This window comes from Perissodus microlepis, chromosome 20 (genome assembly GCF_051167445.1).
Source record: "Perissodus microlepis isolate ML-2025 ecotype Zambia chromosome 20, ASM5116744v1, whole genome shotgun sequence".
NCBI classification, from domain to species: Eukaryota; Metazoa; Chordata; class Actinopteri; order Cichliformes; family Cichlidae; genus Perissodus; species Perissodus microlepis.
Genome location: NC_140480.1, coordinates 29,435,566 through 29,452,779, shown reverse-complemented (window position 1 = coordinate 29,452,779; position 17,214 = coordinate 29,435,566). Strand labels below are relative to the sequence as shown.

Here is a 17,214-nt window from a genome sequence, read left to right as displayed (position 1 = left end):
TCCAAACTGACATCGTTAAAAGTAGATTAGAAACACTGAGTTCCTGTTAGACCCTGAGAAGGGAGCGGCCGGCTGCTAGGTTTGCGGAGAGAAACATGACAGATGTAGAGAAGAAGAAAATTGGGTAGTAAAAAGTCTTTCAGACGAACATGAAGCCTAAGATCCCCAAACATGTGTCTTCATGCATCTATTGGCACCCCCTACATTAGTTCAACCTGACCTGATTATTATGAAGCTGCTATATTGAGACAGATAAACTCCTGAATGCATTTCTTATACTGCTGCTCAGTGGGGCTGCTGATTGGGTATTGACCTGGCTGTCCAAAGGGTCCTTCTGACTCCCGCATCTCATCGTTCATCCGGGCAAGACGCAGCCTGAAGGAAAAAATGAGAAATCAAAAAGAGGATGTTAGTTATTTGAAAAACACTTAATGGACTCTATAGTGTGTAAGTAAAACAACATACAGTGTGACTATATCTGCGTTGGCTTGCTGCACAGCTATACTCAGAGGATCCTGGCCATCCTCGTCACCATCGTTCTGTGTAGCTCCTCGTTTGAGGAATAAACACACCTGCCTGGAAAGACAAAAGAAAACACGATCAATTATAACCAGACCTCAATGGTAATCATTTTTTTTAAATATTTCAACCACAAGTTAGGTCACGTTTCTTTTACACTGGATGTATCTGTAAAAGTAAGGAAGGTTTAGTCTGTTTCCTTGTTGCAACCGGGGCCCACACAAAAACTAACCAAGGGCCGTGCTTTGAGAAGCCTGGCACTATTGGAGTGAAAATATGATTTATAGCCACTTTCAGTCAAACAATGGTTTTCCCGGGAGAACAACAAGCCTGAACTTCTCATAAAAGGAAAAGTCAATTCTTTTAAATCACTCATGCATGCCTTTTAAATAAGTTTCCTGCACGAGGCTCATTGTCCTGGACAAGCTTAGCATCACTCCAACAAAGCTCGCTTTACTAAACTGTAAACCATGTGTGAAGTGGTTAGAAATGCAGCGGGGAGAGTAAAACTCCTCATGACTCACCCCGTGTGTCCCAGATACGTGGCATGATGCAGGGGCCCCCTCCCTCTCGCGTCTCTTTGGTTGACGTCAGCAGCGTTCTGGAGCAGAAACTCACAGGCAATCAATGAACCCTAAAATAAAGCAGAAGTGAAAAGATGTTTACATTGGATTATGTCATAATCAGATTTTTTGTCTAATGAAAGACCGGCGTGAGAAGTTTCCAGACCTCTTCGGTCGATTCACTCACCCCGATCACAGCCTGTATGAGGGGCGTTTTTCCTTCGTCTTCCTCGTTTACTAAATTGACATCAGCTCCATGAGCTAGCGCTGCAGCCATGACGGGGAGGTTACGAGCTTTCGAGGCTTTATAGAGCAGGGCTCCGGGATGAAGATCCCTTAGGTCCTCCAGGTCTGACGTCTCTGGCTCGGCCTCCAGCTCAGCCTCTCCGCTCGAGTCCTCGGACACCTCACACTCTGAGGACAGCGTAACAAAACTCAGCAACAGCAACCGCATACAAAAATAAAAGCAGCTCGTTACAGTTACTCCCCTGGACTCACCCTCCTCTGTGACGCTGTCCACTACTGAGCCAAACACCAGGATGTCTGTGCTGCCGTCTGTACTGCCTCCCAACCCGCTGTCGCTGCTCAGACCTGCCGGACCGGGAGGCGCCACAACATGGACACATTAGTCACAGCTGTCTCTTTCAGAGCGATTAGTGTAATTTTAATGGTGCAATAGTGAACACACAATCCAAGCTCTGTATTCCCATGCTTTAAAATGTGTGGTACAAAGGTGTGAGTGTCACAGTAGGGAGTTGCTTACTTCGAGGCCCAGATCCCGTATCAAAGTAGGAGAAGAGGGAGTCCAGCTCATCGGGACAGAACAGAGATTCTCGTCTGAACTTAGCAGCTGCTATGAGATGAACAGAAAGAAAGCTTTTATATGGTGTCTAATTTGTATGAAAAACACTGGAAAACTACATCGCTAAGCTGCATTTCACCTGACATACCTGAGGAGAAGGTGGAGGGGGAGGTGTTTCCAGGCTCCTGTCGGTATCTCCGCCGTGTTTTGGGCACCGTCGTAGCGCTGTTGTGTCTTCGGCATTTCTTCACACTCCACCGCCGCTCCGACTTCCTCGCCCCGTTGATGAGTATCTCAGTGGAGCCCAGCTTCTTCAAGAATTTCTTCTCTACATATTTTGCCTTAATCCAGGCCTCTTTTTCTTGCCTGAACAAAACCACATGACATACGACTTTTGATGTTAGTGCCTCAAAGGTCACATGTTTATAGATCAGATTAGCTGCGCTTCATCAGTTCTCACCTTGAGCTGGATGGTAATGGTTTCTTCAGACCTTTTTCTTGGCAGGAGCCTTCATAGATGTGGTTGATGACACTGTTTCCGAGTTCACACATCAACTACGAGGAAATATGACAATGATTAAGAACTTAAAGTAATAGTTTGATAGTTTACGAATTATATTGGGCTTTTTGCTAAAGGTTAGCTGAGATAACCCAGATCACTTCCTTGTCTTTTTGTAAAATATAAATGCTTGCTAGCTTAGCATAAAAACTAAAAATGGAAACTGCTAGTTTATCTAAGCTAAACAAACTCACCGTTGGTTTAACATTTCTGTTTTTAAACTAACTAAACAAACATAAAGCTCGTATTGGTTTCAGAGATACATTTTGATATACATTTTGTGTATTTTGACTAGTTGCCTTTAGACCACAGTTAATATAATTTTAAATTTTTCTGTAATTTCTTAATGAATTTCAACTTTTGCCTTCTTTTCATTTTAGTTTCCAAAGTGGAGTTTCCAGTTTGGTTCATTTAGTTATAATAGTTTTTATTTGTTTTAGTGTTAGTGACATAGAAGCTTTTTTTTTACATTGATACATTATATACAATATAAAGTGGGTTATTTTATAACAACGTATTATGTTACGATATAAATACTTAAGTAATGGTCATGTAGATATCACATTCTCAAGAAACATGTTCATAAATGGTTTTGAAGATCAAAACAATTCCTGTATTTTTCTCTATTTTAGATCATTTTATCAGTGCAAACTATCCTTTACTTTTATAAAAGTCTTATTATTGTTTTTATTTCAGTTAATTCAGTGTTTTTAAACCATTTATTCCACATAAGGTGTTCATTTTAGCTGGTTACAAGGATACTGCTTTGGAAAAAGCCAAACAAATAGGTTCCTCTTTAGTCTGACATACTATCATATCTTATATTTTTAATGTTTATGGAGGTGTGCATGCACGACGGTGTTTGACTGTCTGTTTGAACAGGTACACTTGTGTTTAATGTATGATTTTATTCAAACTGTGAAGCCTTTTGTCACAGTAGGTTTTAACAAGTGCTATGAGACATTGATATCCATTTTTCATCTTCAGGTGACTGGCTGTTTAGCTGAGAGTAATTGTACCTTTAATAATTCTGGTTCCCACGAGTCCAGCGTGAGTGAGCGCACCTTTGAGCAGTGAACTCCAAGACTCCTGCAAGAGAAACATATTCAGAGTCCAGAGATGTGCTGTTGATGTTCTGTAGTCAAACTGTTTAGTGCTTAAAGGGGAAGAATTTCACTTTGTTGGGACTGTAAAGCAGCAGATGGCGTCCAGCTCGAGAAAACAAAAAGCAGTTTATATTCTTCTAATATGAAAAGATGCACCATGGCGTTGTGTGGTGACCTGATTTGAATCCCGGGCTCCTAATGTCATGCAAATCACTGTCTGGTATCTAGGCAACTGTTGCACGTTAGAAAAAAACTGCACTGAGCTACAAGAGGCCACGTCTGATCTCTCTGTAAGAAGAACAGTCCAAAGGAGGAGCATGAATATTCAACAGGTGGGCACACACACACACACACACACACACGCATACACACATTCAGGGACGGGATTTGAGATTACATAAGCAGTGAAAATTGTGGCTGCAAAATATACAAAACTCCTGAGGGATCGGACGCCTGAAAACGACCCTCAATGACGCCACAGTGTGATGTAAGGAAACAAAAGTGCAAAGGAAGTGTTTATCTACAAACATGGTACCTCCATTCAGCAGCATTACATCATATCCAGCACTGAATTCAGCTATTCAATGACTTATCACTCTGTGAAAACTCTCACTCAAGGCACGACTGATCCAATAAGCAGTGTCCTGCACTTTAATCTGTCAGCAGCGTGTGTGGCAGAACGTGCTCTCCCAACTTTAGCAGGCGGCTGGCACCTCTTCCTGTCCTCAGAGCCAGCAGCCACCACACAGCACGAGGCAGGTTTAGAGGAAGCACTCAGACTCTTTAAGTCCACCCTAAAGATGCTTATCGTGCTTAATTGTGCAGTTTGACATTGAAAGGCTGTTTTCACACTCTTCTTCTGTTGGGAAGTCAATATGACTATGATGACCTTCCCTTTAACGTGACACTGGCAGACTCCAATGCTAAGCTAAAAGTGACAACCTACGGAAAATATGACAAAAACAACCCAGGACTGTGGAGCTGCTAGAATACTATCAGACAAGAATGAGTCAAGGTTCCTCTTCCAGAGGACTCAGTTCCCACGTGTTTACAGACTGTAGTTAAAAGAAGAGGAGATGGTATAGTATAGTAAACATGGCCCTGTCCAAACTTTTCTGAGAATAATGCAGGCGTTTTTTCTACCTGTGGATGCCGGAGCACTCGATGCACAGCAGGATGCCCAGGTTGATTGAGGCCCAGCGAGGGTCGGCCTGACCGCAGTCGCAGCACTGCTCGTTCCCCGGCAGACACTGGATCCGCTGCAGGATGGTCTCGCCCCGGGCGCTGCGCTCCCGTGGCTCACTGGCTGAATCGATGCTGCTTGTGGATGGAGAGGCTGTTCTGTCCAGATGCTACAAACAAATGCTATCAGTTAGGATGGAATTTCACTCAATTTTAATGAAACAAAGTATTATTTGTTATAAATTGAGAGGGAGTATGTGGAGTTGTGTCGATGTGAATTAAACTTTACAGATTAAACAAATGAGATAAAACGTTAAGTTTAAATATCCTAATAGGAACATCGGCTACGACTGGACTATTTTTTTATAACAGGTATTTTAGTTTAGGGCATTGCAGCATAATTTATTAACTGATCATAGAGCAACTGTGGGTGTTAGATAAATAGATTATAGTGGAATAAAAAGTACCATATTTGAATTAAAACATGGAAAAACATCTCATAAACAAGTATTTTTTTCCCATTAATTTTGACTCACCTCTATGTAGTACGTGTCTGGGCTCTCTCTGTAGGCTGAAGCGATGCTAGCTTGAACAGCCTGAATCCACGATTGTCTTAACTTCTCAGACTCAGCCTGAAGCATACAGCTCCTGAAAGACGCCCACATTATATTCATGAATCGGAAAAAGGATTGTTGTAATATATTTATGATTACCTAAAGCACAGATTAAGAAAGAATAAAGTAAAACAAGCCACCTCCTGATGCTGTACCTAGACACAGCAGTGATTTGAACAAAGCAGTCAATATTTAACTTATTTTTTTATGTGAGTTTAAATTTAGAGATACTTAGTAAATTGAAACTTTGTGATAAGTAACTTTAAAATTTGAGATATGGCCTGAATTCCTGTAATTATGACTGAGGTAGGATCTAGACCCTTGATGACCCTAAACTGGATGGATGGATAGGATTGATTGTTGTGCAATCATTTTCTCTTTCAGCTATAAAAGTCTCACATAAATGCGTGCTAATTTTGGCTAAGATTATTACCAAGGAACAACTTCTGATGGGAAAAATCTAATCCCAATATGGTGACTTCTGGCTCTAAAAAAACAACCTGGTGGCAGCTAAATTACTATGTTGTGGCTTGAAAATGCAAAACCCAGAAATCAATGGGTCACTTTGCTACAGTCTATGATTATTACTAGACAAATAAACATGACACAGACACACTTTGACTTGGTGGCGTCTCTACGGGAAAAGTTACAGGATCACCATAGTCAGACCACAGTGATCTGAGCCATTGATCCCAGTATGGTCACCAGTTTATCATTATCATGGCATCGTGCTTATTTACTTGGAGGGGGAGACGACTTCAAAGCAGAACCTCCTCTCGATGTCCTCGCATGGTTTAACAGAGCATAGCCGGAGGTCCTCCACTACCACCGTCAGAGAATCCTGCAAACACAAAACCATCTCATTCCTGCTATCATCAACACAGAAAACAGCCATTTTCCTTCTAGAATATACATTTCTCCTAACCAGCTGTTGGCTCCCCCTGAGGGTACACTGAGACCTGAGAGGTTAAGTATTCAGGCTAAAACAGACAGAGCAGTTTTTATTTTATGTTTATTACTCTCTGACCCGCTTAACATGCATAATTCAATGTAGATCACCATAAACAGCACTACTAAACTCTCACAAGCCACATCATCCCTAAAGAAAGCTGACATGGACTAAAGTGGACTTACCTTGAGCTTCTTCTGATAGACCAGCTGACTGTTTTGTATGGAGAACCACCGTCTAGACAGAGGGAGAGAAATAAAAACATTTGAAATCCATAAAATGCTAAAGGGATGCATCACATCATCACAACCTTTTTAAGGTATTTTACTCTTTATTAGTAGTATTATAAAGTTTCTAAAGTAGGTCACCTCCTCTGTTTTTTGGATTATGTTTGGAATAACTGACTAAAATCACGGAGCCAAACAAATCTCCTGTTTTATAAAGAGATTCTCTAAGCCTTAAGAGATACAGGACCTTGACATATGGTTAAAAGCTCTGATCCCAGAGAACAAACCTTTGAGCTTCGGCTGGCTCCATCAAAGTTTGGTTGGCTGCTCTAACATATTCATCCCTCTATATTAATAAAATCTTAATAACACCATGAATTCACCTTTAACAGCTTCTGTCTCTCCTAATCTATCCTTTGCTTAGGAGAAAGAGTCAAGCAAGCCTCCAGCAGGTCCTGGTGATGTATTGACGTCACAGTTTGCGTGATTAATGCATTATGCATAGCATGAGCTAGAACTGGTCCCCACTGAGGACTCGGTTAAATGCAGAGAACACATTTCCCTACATTAATAAAGGATAACATAAAACATTTACCATGTATTTATTTACAAATGTATTAACTATGACTATGCATCTAGTCTAGAATAATTTTTTGTTCCTTCTGCTTCAGGCTTTGCATTAAGAAACTCTTTAATGGCCCATCTATGTTAAAGGAAGGTGATAAAAATGTATCTTCAAGGCTCTTTCTGACTGGAAATTCAAGATTTTATCCTCTTTAATTGAATCTGAGATTTTACCTTATAAAGACAATTCATTATATTTTCTAAATTATGTAATTAAAATGAACTACTAATAAATTCTAGTACTATTAGTAAATTTTCTTTAATTCTACTTAACCTTTTTCCTTCATGTAGTTCCTGCCTATTATGAAGTATTCTATTGAGCAATATATTGAGCCTGCTTATTAATGCCATTTTGTTCGGTTGTGTTTATTGTTTCATCCATAACTACTCGTTTTTAAGATATTTTCCTAACTTTTTTCTTTACTCGTCACTTCACCAAATTATTTACTAGAACTACTTTCGATAATTTTGTCATTTTTGTGACTTAAAATGTTCCCTTTAAAACTTCACTCGGTTTTCAGAGAACCGGGGTTACCCTGGTAACCAAACTTTTCTTTATTGCGTGACATATTGTATAATGAAAGTAAAACTGCTTTGTCAGATCTCTTTGAAAAGGAGACGAGGCTTACGTAGCATAAATGTTTGTGTGGATTTTTGTAGTTACCTGTTCCAGGTCTTAAACGCATTGCTGGCCCTCTTGAACAGGTAGCCCTCCATCACCACACCATTAGGAGCATCCACGTTAAACTCCACCTTCGATTCGTCATAGGAAAAGTCCTGAAGGAGAAGAAGGGCAAAATAAATCCTGTCTGTCACAGATGGAAACCAAAGGCCTATTTACTGCTGGCAGGGTGTCGTTTTAACCTGTTAATGGCCAAATGAGGAAAACCAAACATTTTTCTGTAGTGAAAAGGCTGCATCTGAGGTATTCCTCGAATACCAGCACACATACTGTATATAAACCATCTGAATCATCATAACTCGTGTGATGTAGAAATGGTCACGTGTGAAGCTGCATGCCTACTACCTCTGTGGCACATTGGGAACAGATGTGACTGTGATGCAGATTATTACATAAACACAGTGATTCATGTGAAATCGCCTTCAGCCTCTTTCATGACTGCCTTTACTGCTGGCCAATGGAAAACAAAAGCAAGCAGGCATGCAGGGGTGAAGGCCAAGTCGAGGCCCCGAAGGGTTGGAGGACGAAATCATTTAAACTTCAGTGTTTTGGTAACCTACATTCTTAAAAGTAATTTCATATGCAGCAGGACAGAATATTAACTTATCCAGTATTAAATTTCAGCTTTGCATGCATGCAGCCCGGAGAAAATAGCAGACCTAAGCGTCCCAGCAGAGCGGGTTTTAGGCTGTTTCTTGTTCAAATGTAGAGAACACATGAGCGTCCCTTCAAACTACTCTGCTGTTTCATAACAACGGGGGATATGCACACCATTAGCTTCTCGCTGCTTGTTTAAATAATAGAACAACTTTCCCGTTTTGTATATATACACATGAATGAATTCCAGAGCAGAGACAGGGACTTTGAGCGGAGTAACCAACAACTCATGGAGGCTCATAGGAAACAAAAAAACAAACAAATGCACTTGAAAACTTAAAAATGAGTCATTTATAATCGTTTTGTACGCACCTCCTGCCTAAGCTTCAACAAACAGTAGACATAAAATCTGTCCAACTCCCAAAACTTTCAAAAAGGACTGTACATGAGAAGGAGTCCTTCAAAATCTTTCAAACTCAAATCTGTTGCTTTCCGTTTGCAATTAAAGTAAAAACTTTTACTACTTTTAGTATTATCTAACATACTTAGTTATATTATATTTACATCCTTACTTTCGATGTAATTTTCAACCATAGTTACAATTACATGACAATTCAGAGTGGACAGTGACACCCCAGAACCCCCCTTTTAGCCCAGCCCATGCACAGACAGAGAACACTACAGGCACAGTCACAGTCTGCTGCAACCAGTCAACACAAATCTCGGCTAGCACCTGAGGAAACTATCACATCAGCAACTCTTTAATATGAAAAACTCATCATGTTATTTCTTTCCACATCCTCCACCACTTCTCCAAGTTTAATGAAATATAGTCAGGTAGACTTACAGCAACTTTATTAAACAAAAACAGCAATGAAAACATACCCTTGATTATTCCAATCAACAACACATGCCAGAAACCAAAATGAGATGACAAAACAAACCTGCTACAAATGGATGATGCAAAATTCCCACGCAAATCCACAGTTCAAAGTTTGCATGAATTTAAACTTTTTCTGCATGACTGCATTTTCCTGTGCACGTCTGCCACTGTCCATTGCTCTTAACATTAATACGCATGTGTTACTGAGCATTATGGCTGAGAGTTTAATCGGAGACTGTGCCAAGAGACAGCTATGTTAGAGAAAAAGTAAGCTAGAGATAAAGGGAGAAAGCGACAGGATGTTATAGCACAAAGCATTTACCAGCACTGCTTCCTTTAAAGTAATAGAAAACAAGAATAAAGATGAATAGTGTGCAAAACCACCCACCAAACTACGGTCGAACCGGCAAAAGATCTTCATTCTCAAACGCTTCGAATGATCCGATAACATTAAAATGCACAAAAAAACTTGTAAAACGGCTCCTGAAAAGTGGATTCCTCAGAGTAAAAGCATGTCTGTCTCCGTGCTGCAGCTCTCACGCTTTGTGCTGCTGCAGTCCGATGAGTAATTCCAACACTGACATGTGTGCCTTCCACTACAGCCACCTGCCTGCCACCCTGTGAGCCTCCAGATTATGGCTAATTACCATACAGCTGCCAATGTATCCCTGGCAGGGAGGTGTGGAGGAATTGTGGACTTTGCTATGCTGTCCTGTAGCTGCTCTTGACCCTCCAAAAAAGCAAGTTTCAACTCCCTAAACACACCTCCCTTACTGAAGAGGACCCACTGAGAATCCAACAGGCAGCCAGCCAAGACCCCAAACAAATCCTACAACTGAAGGCTTGATTTACCGGCCACACTGACAGCAGCTCTGCCCACTTAAATCCCTGAAATGTAACTGATAAGCCAGTGAGAAATCAAGTCGACACAGCTTACCTGCACATCGCCGCACGCTGGAGGAAACACTGAACAAGCTTTGCATTCTGCAAGCTTTCAAATCCACAACAAAGATCATCTATTTTTAATGAAGCAACGTCACACAGACCAAAAAAACCCATCAGTGAATTATTAAACAAGCAGCCGGCCTCAAAGTATTACGAGCAAATATGTAAACTGATGTGGAACAGCAGGCAGGAAAAAGAAAAAACAGATGGGAACACTGGATGATGAAGACACAGTGTCCTGATACTTCATCCACCTGCTGCTGTACGCAGGTTGGTGTGCAAACCTAATACACCAAATGGTGAGCCCAGTTGGCTGTAGTGATTACACAGTCATCACTCATCTGCAGCATCCTTCTGTTCTCATTAGTACTACAGTCTGACTGCTTTCATACCTGTAAGACATCTGCTTAGCCACTTCCCACTAATCCTCAACCAACCTGCTTGGTTTTTCTACAAGTTTCCTGAACATCCTTTAAAATACTAAACTGATACTAAACAGTCTCCTGGAACTGATCTGTTATGCCAACATGAAGGAAACAGCCACAACAAGACAACAACAAAGAACGGCACTGGTCACACATTCAGGTTAATGCTTTAATTAAACAATGAGCTTTAACAACATCCTCAATAGCAGATGTTGATGGATTAGCAGCCACCTAAATCCCTGACTGGGCTATAACAAAACTTTCCTGTGGAAATAAACCTTCTCCCCAAATACCTGGAAATGTGTCTAATGAGGTCTGAGTATTTGGACATCATCTAATCTGAGAAAGGAGAAAAGTATTTACACAGAGCAGATCTGGGGCACCTATTGCTTTAGAAAATGTTAAACGGGACAAAAAAGAATAGCCATTATTGCATTTTTTGTTTGGAATTTTAATAAGCCAATAAGTTAAGAAACAATTCTGTTTTTTTATTTAACAAGCTCTCAAGGAAAATATCATTTAACTGGAGTGACGTAACCAACTTACAGAGGAAAATATTTCATCATTACTAAATCACAAACAACCATGTGGAACACCTCATAATTAAAATAAACTTGGTGATGCATAAGGGGCAGCAGGTAGAACTCCGCTGGTTACCTAAATCTAGGATAGTAGGCAGAGCTTGGACAGGACTTCTCCATTAAACCTGTGGTTAAAAATGAATGGCTCTGGCATTTAGCTATCTGCACTGTGCAATGTGTACCCACACAGCAATAGTGACAGTTCTCAGTTGGAGTACTTTTAACTCCCTTTCTACCCCCCAGTTGCCCCTTTGCCCTGTGTAAGTTTACGCAAAGCTTATTGCACATGCTCAGTGTGATGAAGAAGAAAAGAGACCAAATGACAAAGTAGGCCAATACTGATCTAAAAGCAGCTGACAGCAAAAGAGTCTGAACATCCTACAGCTGCAATACATCAAATCATCAAATGAGCTTCAGGGAAACTAGACATTAATTATAATGTGTATAAATGAAATAACCCAGGGAATCAGTAAAAAAAAAAAAATAGAGAAGCTGACTGATTTATATTATACTCGAAAAGCACATTCTGTGGTAAAATGTTAGACCGGTGTCTATTTTAGTACACCACCATGATCTCTCTGCAGAGGCCCATGTAAGAGACAGGTTCTACATAGGCCTTTCAAGCTAACTTCAGTGTTTCTAATTGTTTCGTATAAATGATTCAGGATGCACTTCAGCTTGCCCTCAAGGCTTCAGGAGTCCAACTGCAGCTGCAGAAAACTTCAAAGGAGTTTGCCAATGTTCCCTGCTAACACTGTGGGCTAAGCTCCAACCGCCTCCTCTGACACTAAAATAAAGAGGTGCTTGAAGTAGAAAAACAGAATTCACATGGGAAGACAGATGAAGGCATACTCACCTGCATGAGGGTCTGGGAGGAGATGGTGGCATTGGAAACATACAAGAAGAAGAAAAGAGAGGAGAGCATTAGCACCACCAACAGCAGACTGGTTAAAATGAGGATAATAGGCTAATCTTTCAGTTTCAGTGCGCCTCTGATTATCCTCATTACTGGATTTCCATCACTTTAGGAATGAGAAACAAAACACACCTATTGAAATAACAAAATGTTTTCATTCAGTGCGGTTTCAGCTAGTTTATTTACCACTACAGGCCCCTTGGCGATCAATGTTTGATGAAGCTTAGTGTCTAACAGATCAATAACTGGCCCCACATGCTACCCATCCCTTCCCTGTGGGTCTATCCTCAGCCCAGACTACAATGCCTGGAGGCTGCCCAGAGCTGACTGACAGATGGTCACTGATCCTGGGGTCCAGACGATCCAGACCCATGCTGAAAATAAGTCTTTGTAAATTATTAAACATGCCTGCCATGCCTAACCTTGTCGATTTTGTTTTTTGGAAAATTAAGAAAGCCAATAATACTGACAATTTAAAAAAATAAATAAGGTAAGTTATACTCTATTTACTCCAAAAGTTGGAAAATTGAGTGTCACAGCAGACACAATCAACAGAAAAAAATGGCATATTTTTGAGACAATTGAGGATTTTAAAAGGGGAAAAAGCTCAATTTTAGTTACATTAAAAGTTTATAGAAAAATGTAAAAACAAAATTAAAAATTTGTGAAGCAAAAATAAATAGTAAATCAAAGAAAATACAATAGCTTAATAAAATAAAGGAAACAACGCAAATAGTTCAACAAGGTAAAAAAAAAAATACAGTAAAGAAGAACCTCAATTAAAATATGTTAAATATGAGAGCTCACTGAATAAAATAATAACAATTAAATAGTATTTAGTAGATACTACTTAATAGAATTGGTATTTTGTTATGAAACGGTAGAGTTTCTGTACATGACATTGTGGGATCGTAGCTAAAATAGTTGTTAGCTAATAACGGAAAACAACACAAAGAATTGACAGCTCTACTTAAAGGTGACAACAGCGGTCCCCAACCTTTTTTGCGCCACGGACCGGTTTATGCCCGACAATATTTTCACGGACCGGCCTTTAAGGTGTCACGGATAAATACAACAAAATAAAACTAGTACCGGTACCGAAAAAAAGAAGATTTATTCATAACACACGTGAAAAGACCCAGGAAAACCGAGTTAACGATACAAACGATAACAAAATAACGCTGAAAACTGATAAAAACCCTGAAAACCATACATTTCACACCTGAGCCTCAACTTTCACGGACCGGTACCGGTCCAAGGCCCGGGGGTTGGGGACCGCTGCTCTGCAATATACTTGTTGCTATGCAACCAATTAAAAAAAAGACTTGATTAGATATAATGTTTAACCTGAAAAACATTTTTATTTAACCTGTGTTAAGGAATAAACCTAAGTTAGTTCAAACTATCACCTGTTAGCATGCTAATGTTAGCTTATTATCACTAGTACTAATAGCAGTTTTTGTTCACTATAGCTAGCTAGTTTATTATTCTTTATTTCTGGTTTCTATTGCACTTTTTCATGACTGCTCAGCTGCAAGTGTTTGCAGACAAGTCCACATCTTCTATACGAACTACAGACCACTGTGGCAATCTGCCTGTGATCAAAACAATCACAGGCAGTGTGGCCCAGCACCCTCTGTGTGACAGATTTCACCCATTTACAGCCAGAAGACACCTGGAGGATACAGTGTTGGTAGAGTCAAGTTTTTTTAGAGAGTCTTTTTATGGCACCAAAATACAACCCATACAGTCAGCACTTTACATGACTGCTTATAAATCAGCTTATAAAAGTGCTGACAGTTACCATTTACAGCAGACAACAGCAGGATTAATATCTGTTAAAACACTTAAATCTACCTGCTTTAATGCTTTAATCAATGCCTGGAGTTTGTTAGGGGGGATTAATCGAACATTTCTCAGCTGCACAAGTCTAATCCTTTTCCAGCCACAACAGATCAACTGGTCCAAGTGGCAGACTGGATCTCAGAGGTGTGATATAGCATCAATGTGACTGGAAAGTCAATTTAATTGTGTATATTTTTCCTGAGTGAATTTGAAATATTTTATTTCAATTCATTGTATCATAATCAGCTTTTATCTATTTAAATTAGTTCATATTTTACTTTTATTGCATTTAATTTTATTTCACAATATTCCATTACATATTTTCTTATTTATCTCCTTCAAACTATTTTATTTTACTACTTCTGTTATATGTTTTTGTGGGGGGGTTTTTTATCTGAATTTCATTCATCTTTATATTATTCTGCAAATTTGAGATTTTGTTACAGTTTTTTTATATATGGCATGACAAAAAGGAAACAGGGAAAAGGGGTCAAAAAAATCTAATCTCTGGGAGAATTTAATAAGGAAAAGCTGTAAGTTTACAAAAGAACGAGTGATACAATTGCTAGAACAAAGGTTAATTTACAGAGACAGGATGAAAAAAATGGCCAATGTATATGAAAAAAAAACCTAACAAATTTGTGAGAAAAGGCTATTTTGCAAATATAAAAGAAAGAAATAGGAAATTATATAAGAAAAAAGGGTTAATTTATGTGTGAAAACAGAAAAAATTACCAGGGGGGAAAAACAAGCAAATTTCTGTAATAAACTGGGAAGAAATAAACTAGCATAACATTTTTTTTTGGTGAGAGATATTACACGATACAAAGCTCCCAGAGAAATGGTGTTGTAATGTTGGCTCAGTGATGAGCACAGATGCCAACATTACAAAGCAGAAGAAACAATTTTAAATGAAAACTCCAATCCAAGACCTTTGACCTGTGACATACTTTCTTTTAAAATCAAACTTAGTTTATTAACTATGTACACATTCTATTTAATCAATCGAGGGAAAACACAAAAAGAGGAACTCACCCTCTGCTGAATCGTTGCATGTTTGTGCTCCATTTCCCTCTTCTCCATGGCTGAATCAATCACCAGCTGATCCAACTTAAAAGTCAATTCACACAAAAGAAGAAAAAAATCTGTTGTTTCAGGATTCATTCTGCTGTTAAATAACTAAAATATACTGTAAATCCTGTAAATACAGTCAGAGCTGGGATGATTCAGATTAGCTGACTATAACTGAGCCTTTTCGGGTAACCGAGAGAGTCACTAAGTGGAAATTGAAATTATGTAACAGGCTGGTATCAATAGTTAAAATGAGGACCAATCAAACCAGGGTGCCTGAGGAAACGAGCGGTGGTGAGAACAATCACACCTCTCACCTCTGCAGCCAGCTTCTTCATGTAGGGGTCGATCTCATCCAGCAGGTTGTAGCCCTGCTGGAACAGCGAGTACTGGGCGTTCATAAATGACAGCATCTGTGTAGGAAATGAAAATTAACTTTAAGAAGTGCACAGATCCTTCATGGTTTTTTTGACTATATTAAAATAATAAAATATCGGCTTACAGCATCTAGGATCTCAAATTTCTTCTTCGCCTGAAGTACATTGATCTGCAGAAAAAACAAAAATGAAGTGTTTATAATTAACAAGGGAGTGGTCACTCACCCCACCCACTGACATTTTTAATTGTAAAAATATTTCTTACCATGAATTTGCAAATATGTCTGATTTCATATGTAAATTCTAATTTATATAAATTAATAAAACCCAGAAGATAGACTGCATTAAAACATTATTAGTATTAGTATAAGTATAATATGGTCAAAAATAACACCACTCTCCTTTAAGTCACTCAGGGTTCACATTATCTTTTAGATGAAGCCCTTAACACTAAATATTATTTGACACAAACTATTAAGTTAACGCCCTCTGGTGGACATTATTATCAATCTATAACATGACCAACAAAAATAAACATCAGCTGGCCCCCTGATGGGTTTGTTTCCTTCTCACTGCAGTAACAAACAGCCCTTATGCATCAGTTGGGACACAGAATGCAAAGCCTTTGCATTCTGTGTCCCAACTGATGCAAACCTAAGTGATATTTTGTGCTACGTTTAAGAGGTCACGTCCATATAGAGCACATCTCCCTGCAGCTTTAACCTTTTCCACCTCGAGACACTTAAAGTTAAAACTCAATAGAGTAAGATGTCTGAGAGCTGTGAGAGAAAGCTGCCGGCAGACAAACTGAAGAAAGGAAAGAGGGCACGGCCATCACGGCGATCGCGCTGAATCAGTCTCCTTTTGTTCCCGCGGGCAGTCCTGGTAAACGTGTGGGCAAAATAAGCCCATGCTAAATGCGACCAGAGCAAATCGTGCGCCACTCAAGCAGAAGGGCGGTGGCAGACGTCGCTGCAGGCTGACAGGCTACATGCTACATCATGGTCACTTTCTAATTGTAATGGCAACAAGAGGCTGTCTCGTGGGGGTGCAAATGAGTCTGAAGGGATTACACTGTTTCTTAAAATTACTCTTTTTGGGTAACTGAAACTGAAAATGATGCTCAAAATTGGTGCCTGGGTGTAGTTTTCATGATTTGTTACTCGGTACATTCTTAGATCTTAGTCCAGTGAGAGTATTTAGTACATCTTATATGTTGTATTTTTTCTTTTTACAGTGTTTTTCTGACCTGTAGCACGTAGTCCAGAGCGAGGTGTCGGTAGCACTTGCGGGTGATGCTCAGCGCGCTAGTGGCTTCTTCAACCTCGTGAGGCTTGTTCCTGGGTGCCTGAGCGTTCTTCACCTGTGCTATTTCCATGTCCTCACGCACCCTGTCAAAGTGCTTTTTTGTCTCCTTGAATTTTCGAACATCCCTGACAAACAAAATAGAACAAAATACAAGTGAGACATTAGCGTTGCAGGTTAACGTTACGTCTGAAAAAACGTGTCTGGGCTGCAAAATGTTGTAGCCTGTTCTATATTTAAACACTTAAGAAAGGTTTTTGGGGGTAACAAGGACATGTAGGCCTTTTAAAGGTTGTGGAATAATCCTTTTCCCACCTGTATTGAATATTTTATACATCTAAATATCTACAGGGATACTTCAGTAAATTGTAGGTTTACTTACTCTTTCACAAAATTGTGCAGCTGTTGCTTTACAGACCGCTGGGCTTGATCAAACAGGATC

At 39.6% G+C, this 17,214-nt stretch overlaps 1 protein-coding gene across 5 annotated transcripts in view; it reads right to left on the bottom strand.

Annotated features, from left to right (window-relative positions):
• The window catches only part of LOC146364832 (arf-GAP with coiled-coil, ANK repeat and PH domain-containing protein 3-like), a 69,907-nt gene that overhangs the window by 6,275 nt on the left and 46,418 nt on the right, over positions 1-17,214 (bottom strand). For 2 of the 5 annotated variants that reach the window (XM_084915868.1, XM_084915873.1), the window contains 20 exons: positions 17,155-17,213; positions 16,717-16,900; positions 15,593-15,637; positions 15,408-15,503; positions 15,055-15,129; positions 12,115-12,126; positions 7,810-7,922; positions 6,480-6,531; positions 6,086-6,186; positions 5,268-5,379; positions 4,693-4,901; positions 3,463-3,532; positions 2,345-2,439; positions 2,033-2,250; positions 1,846-1,935; positions 1,581-1,682; positions 1,270-1,496; positions 1,044-1,153; positions 466-576; positions 314-375 (listed from right to left, as the gene is read on the bottom strand). In XM_084915868.1, the coding sequence (XP_084771994.1) occupies positions 314-375; positions 466-576; positions 1,044-1,153; positions 1,270-1,496; positions 1,581-1,682; positions 1,846-1,935; positions 2,033-2,250; positions 2,345-2,439; positions 3,463-3,532; positions 4,693-4,901; positions 5,268-5,379; positions 6,086-6,186; positions 6,480-6,531; positions 7,810-7,922; positions 12,115-12,126; positions 15,055-15,129; positions 15,408-15,503; positions 15,593-15,637; positions 16,717-16,900; positions 17,155-17,213 (2,143 nt within the window). The remainder of the gene's footprint in view (positions 1-313; positions 376-465; positions 577-1,043; positions 1,154-1,269; positions 1,497-1,580; positions 1,683-1,845; positions 1,936-2,032; positions 2,251-2,344; positions 2,440-3,462; positions 3,533-4,692; positions 4,902-5,267; positions 5,380-6,085; positions 6,187-6,479; positions 6,532-7,809; positions 7,923-12,114; positions 12,127-15,054; positions 15,130-15,407; positions 15,504-15,592; positions 15,638-16,716; positions 16,901-17,154; position 17,214) is intronic. The other 3 variants (XM_084915871.1, XM_084915869.1, XM_084915872.1) reach the window with 3 other exon arrangements.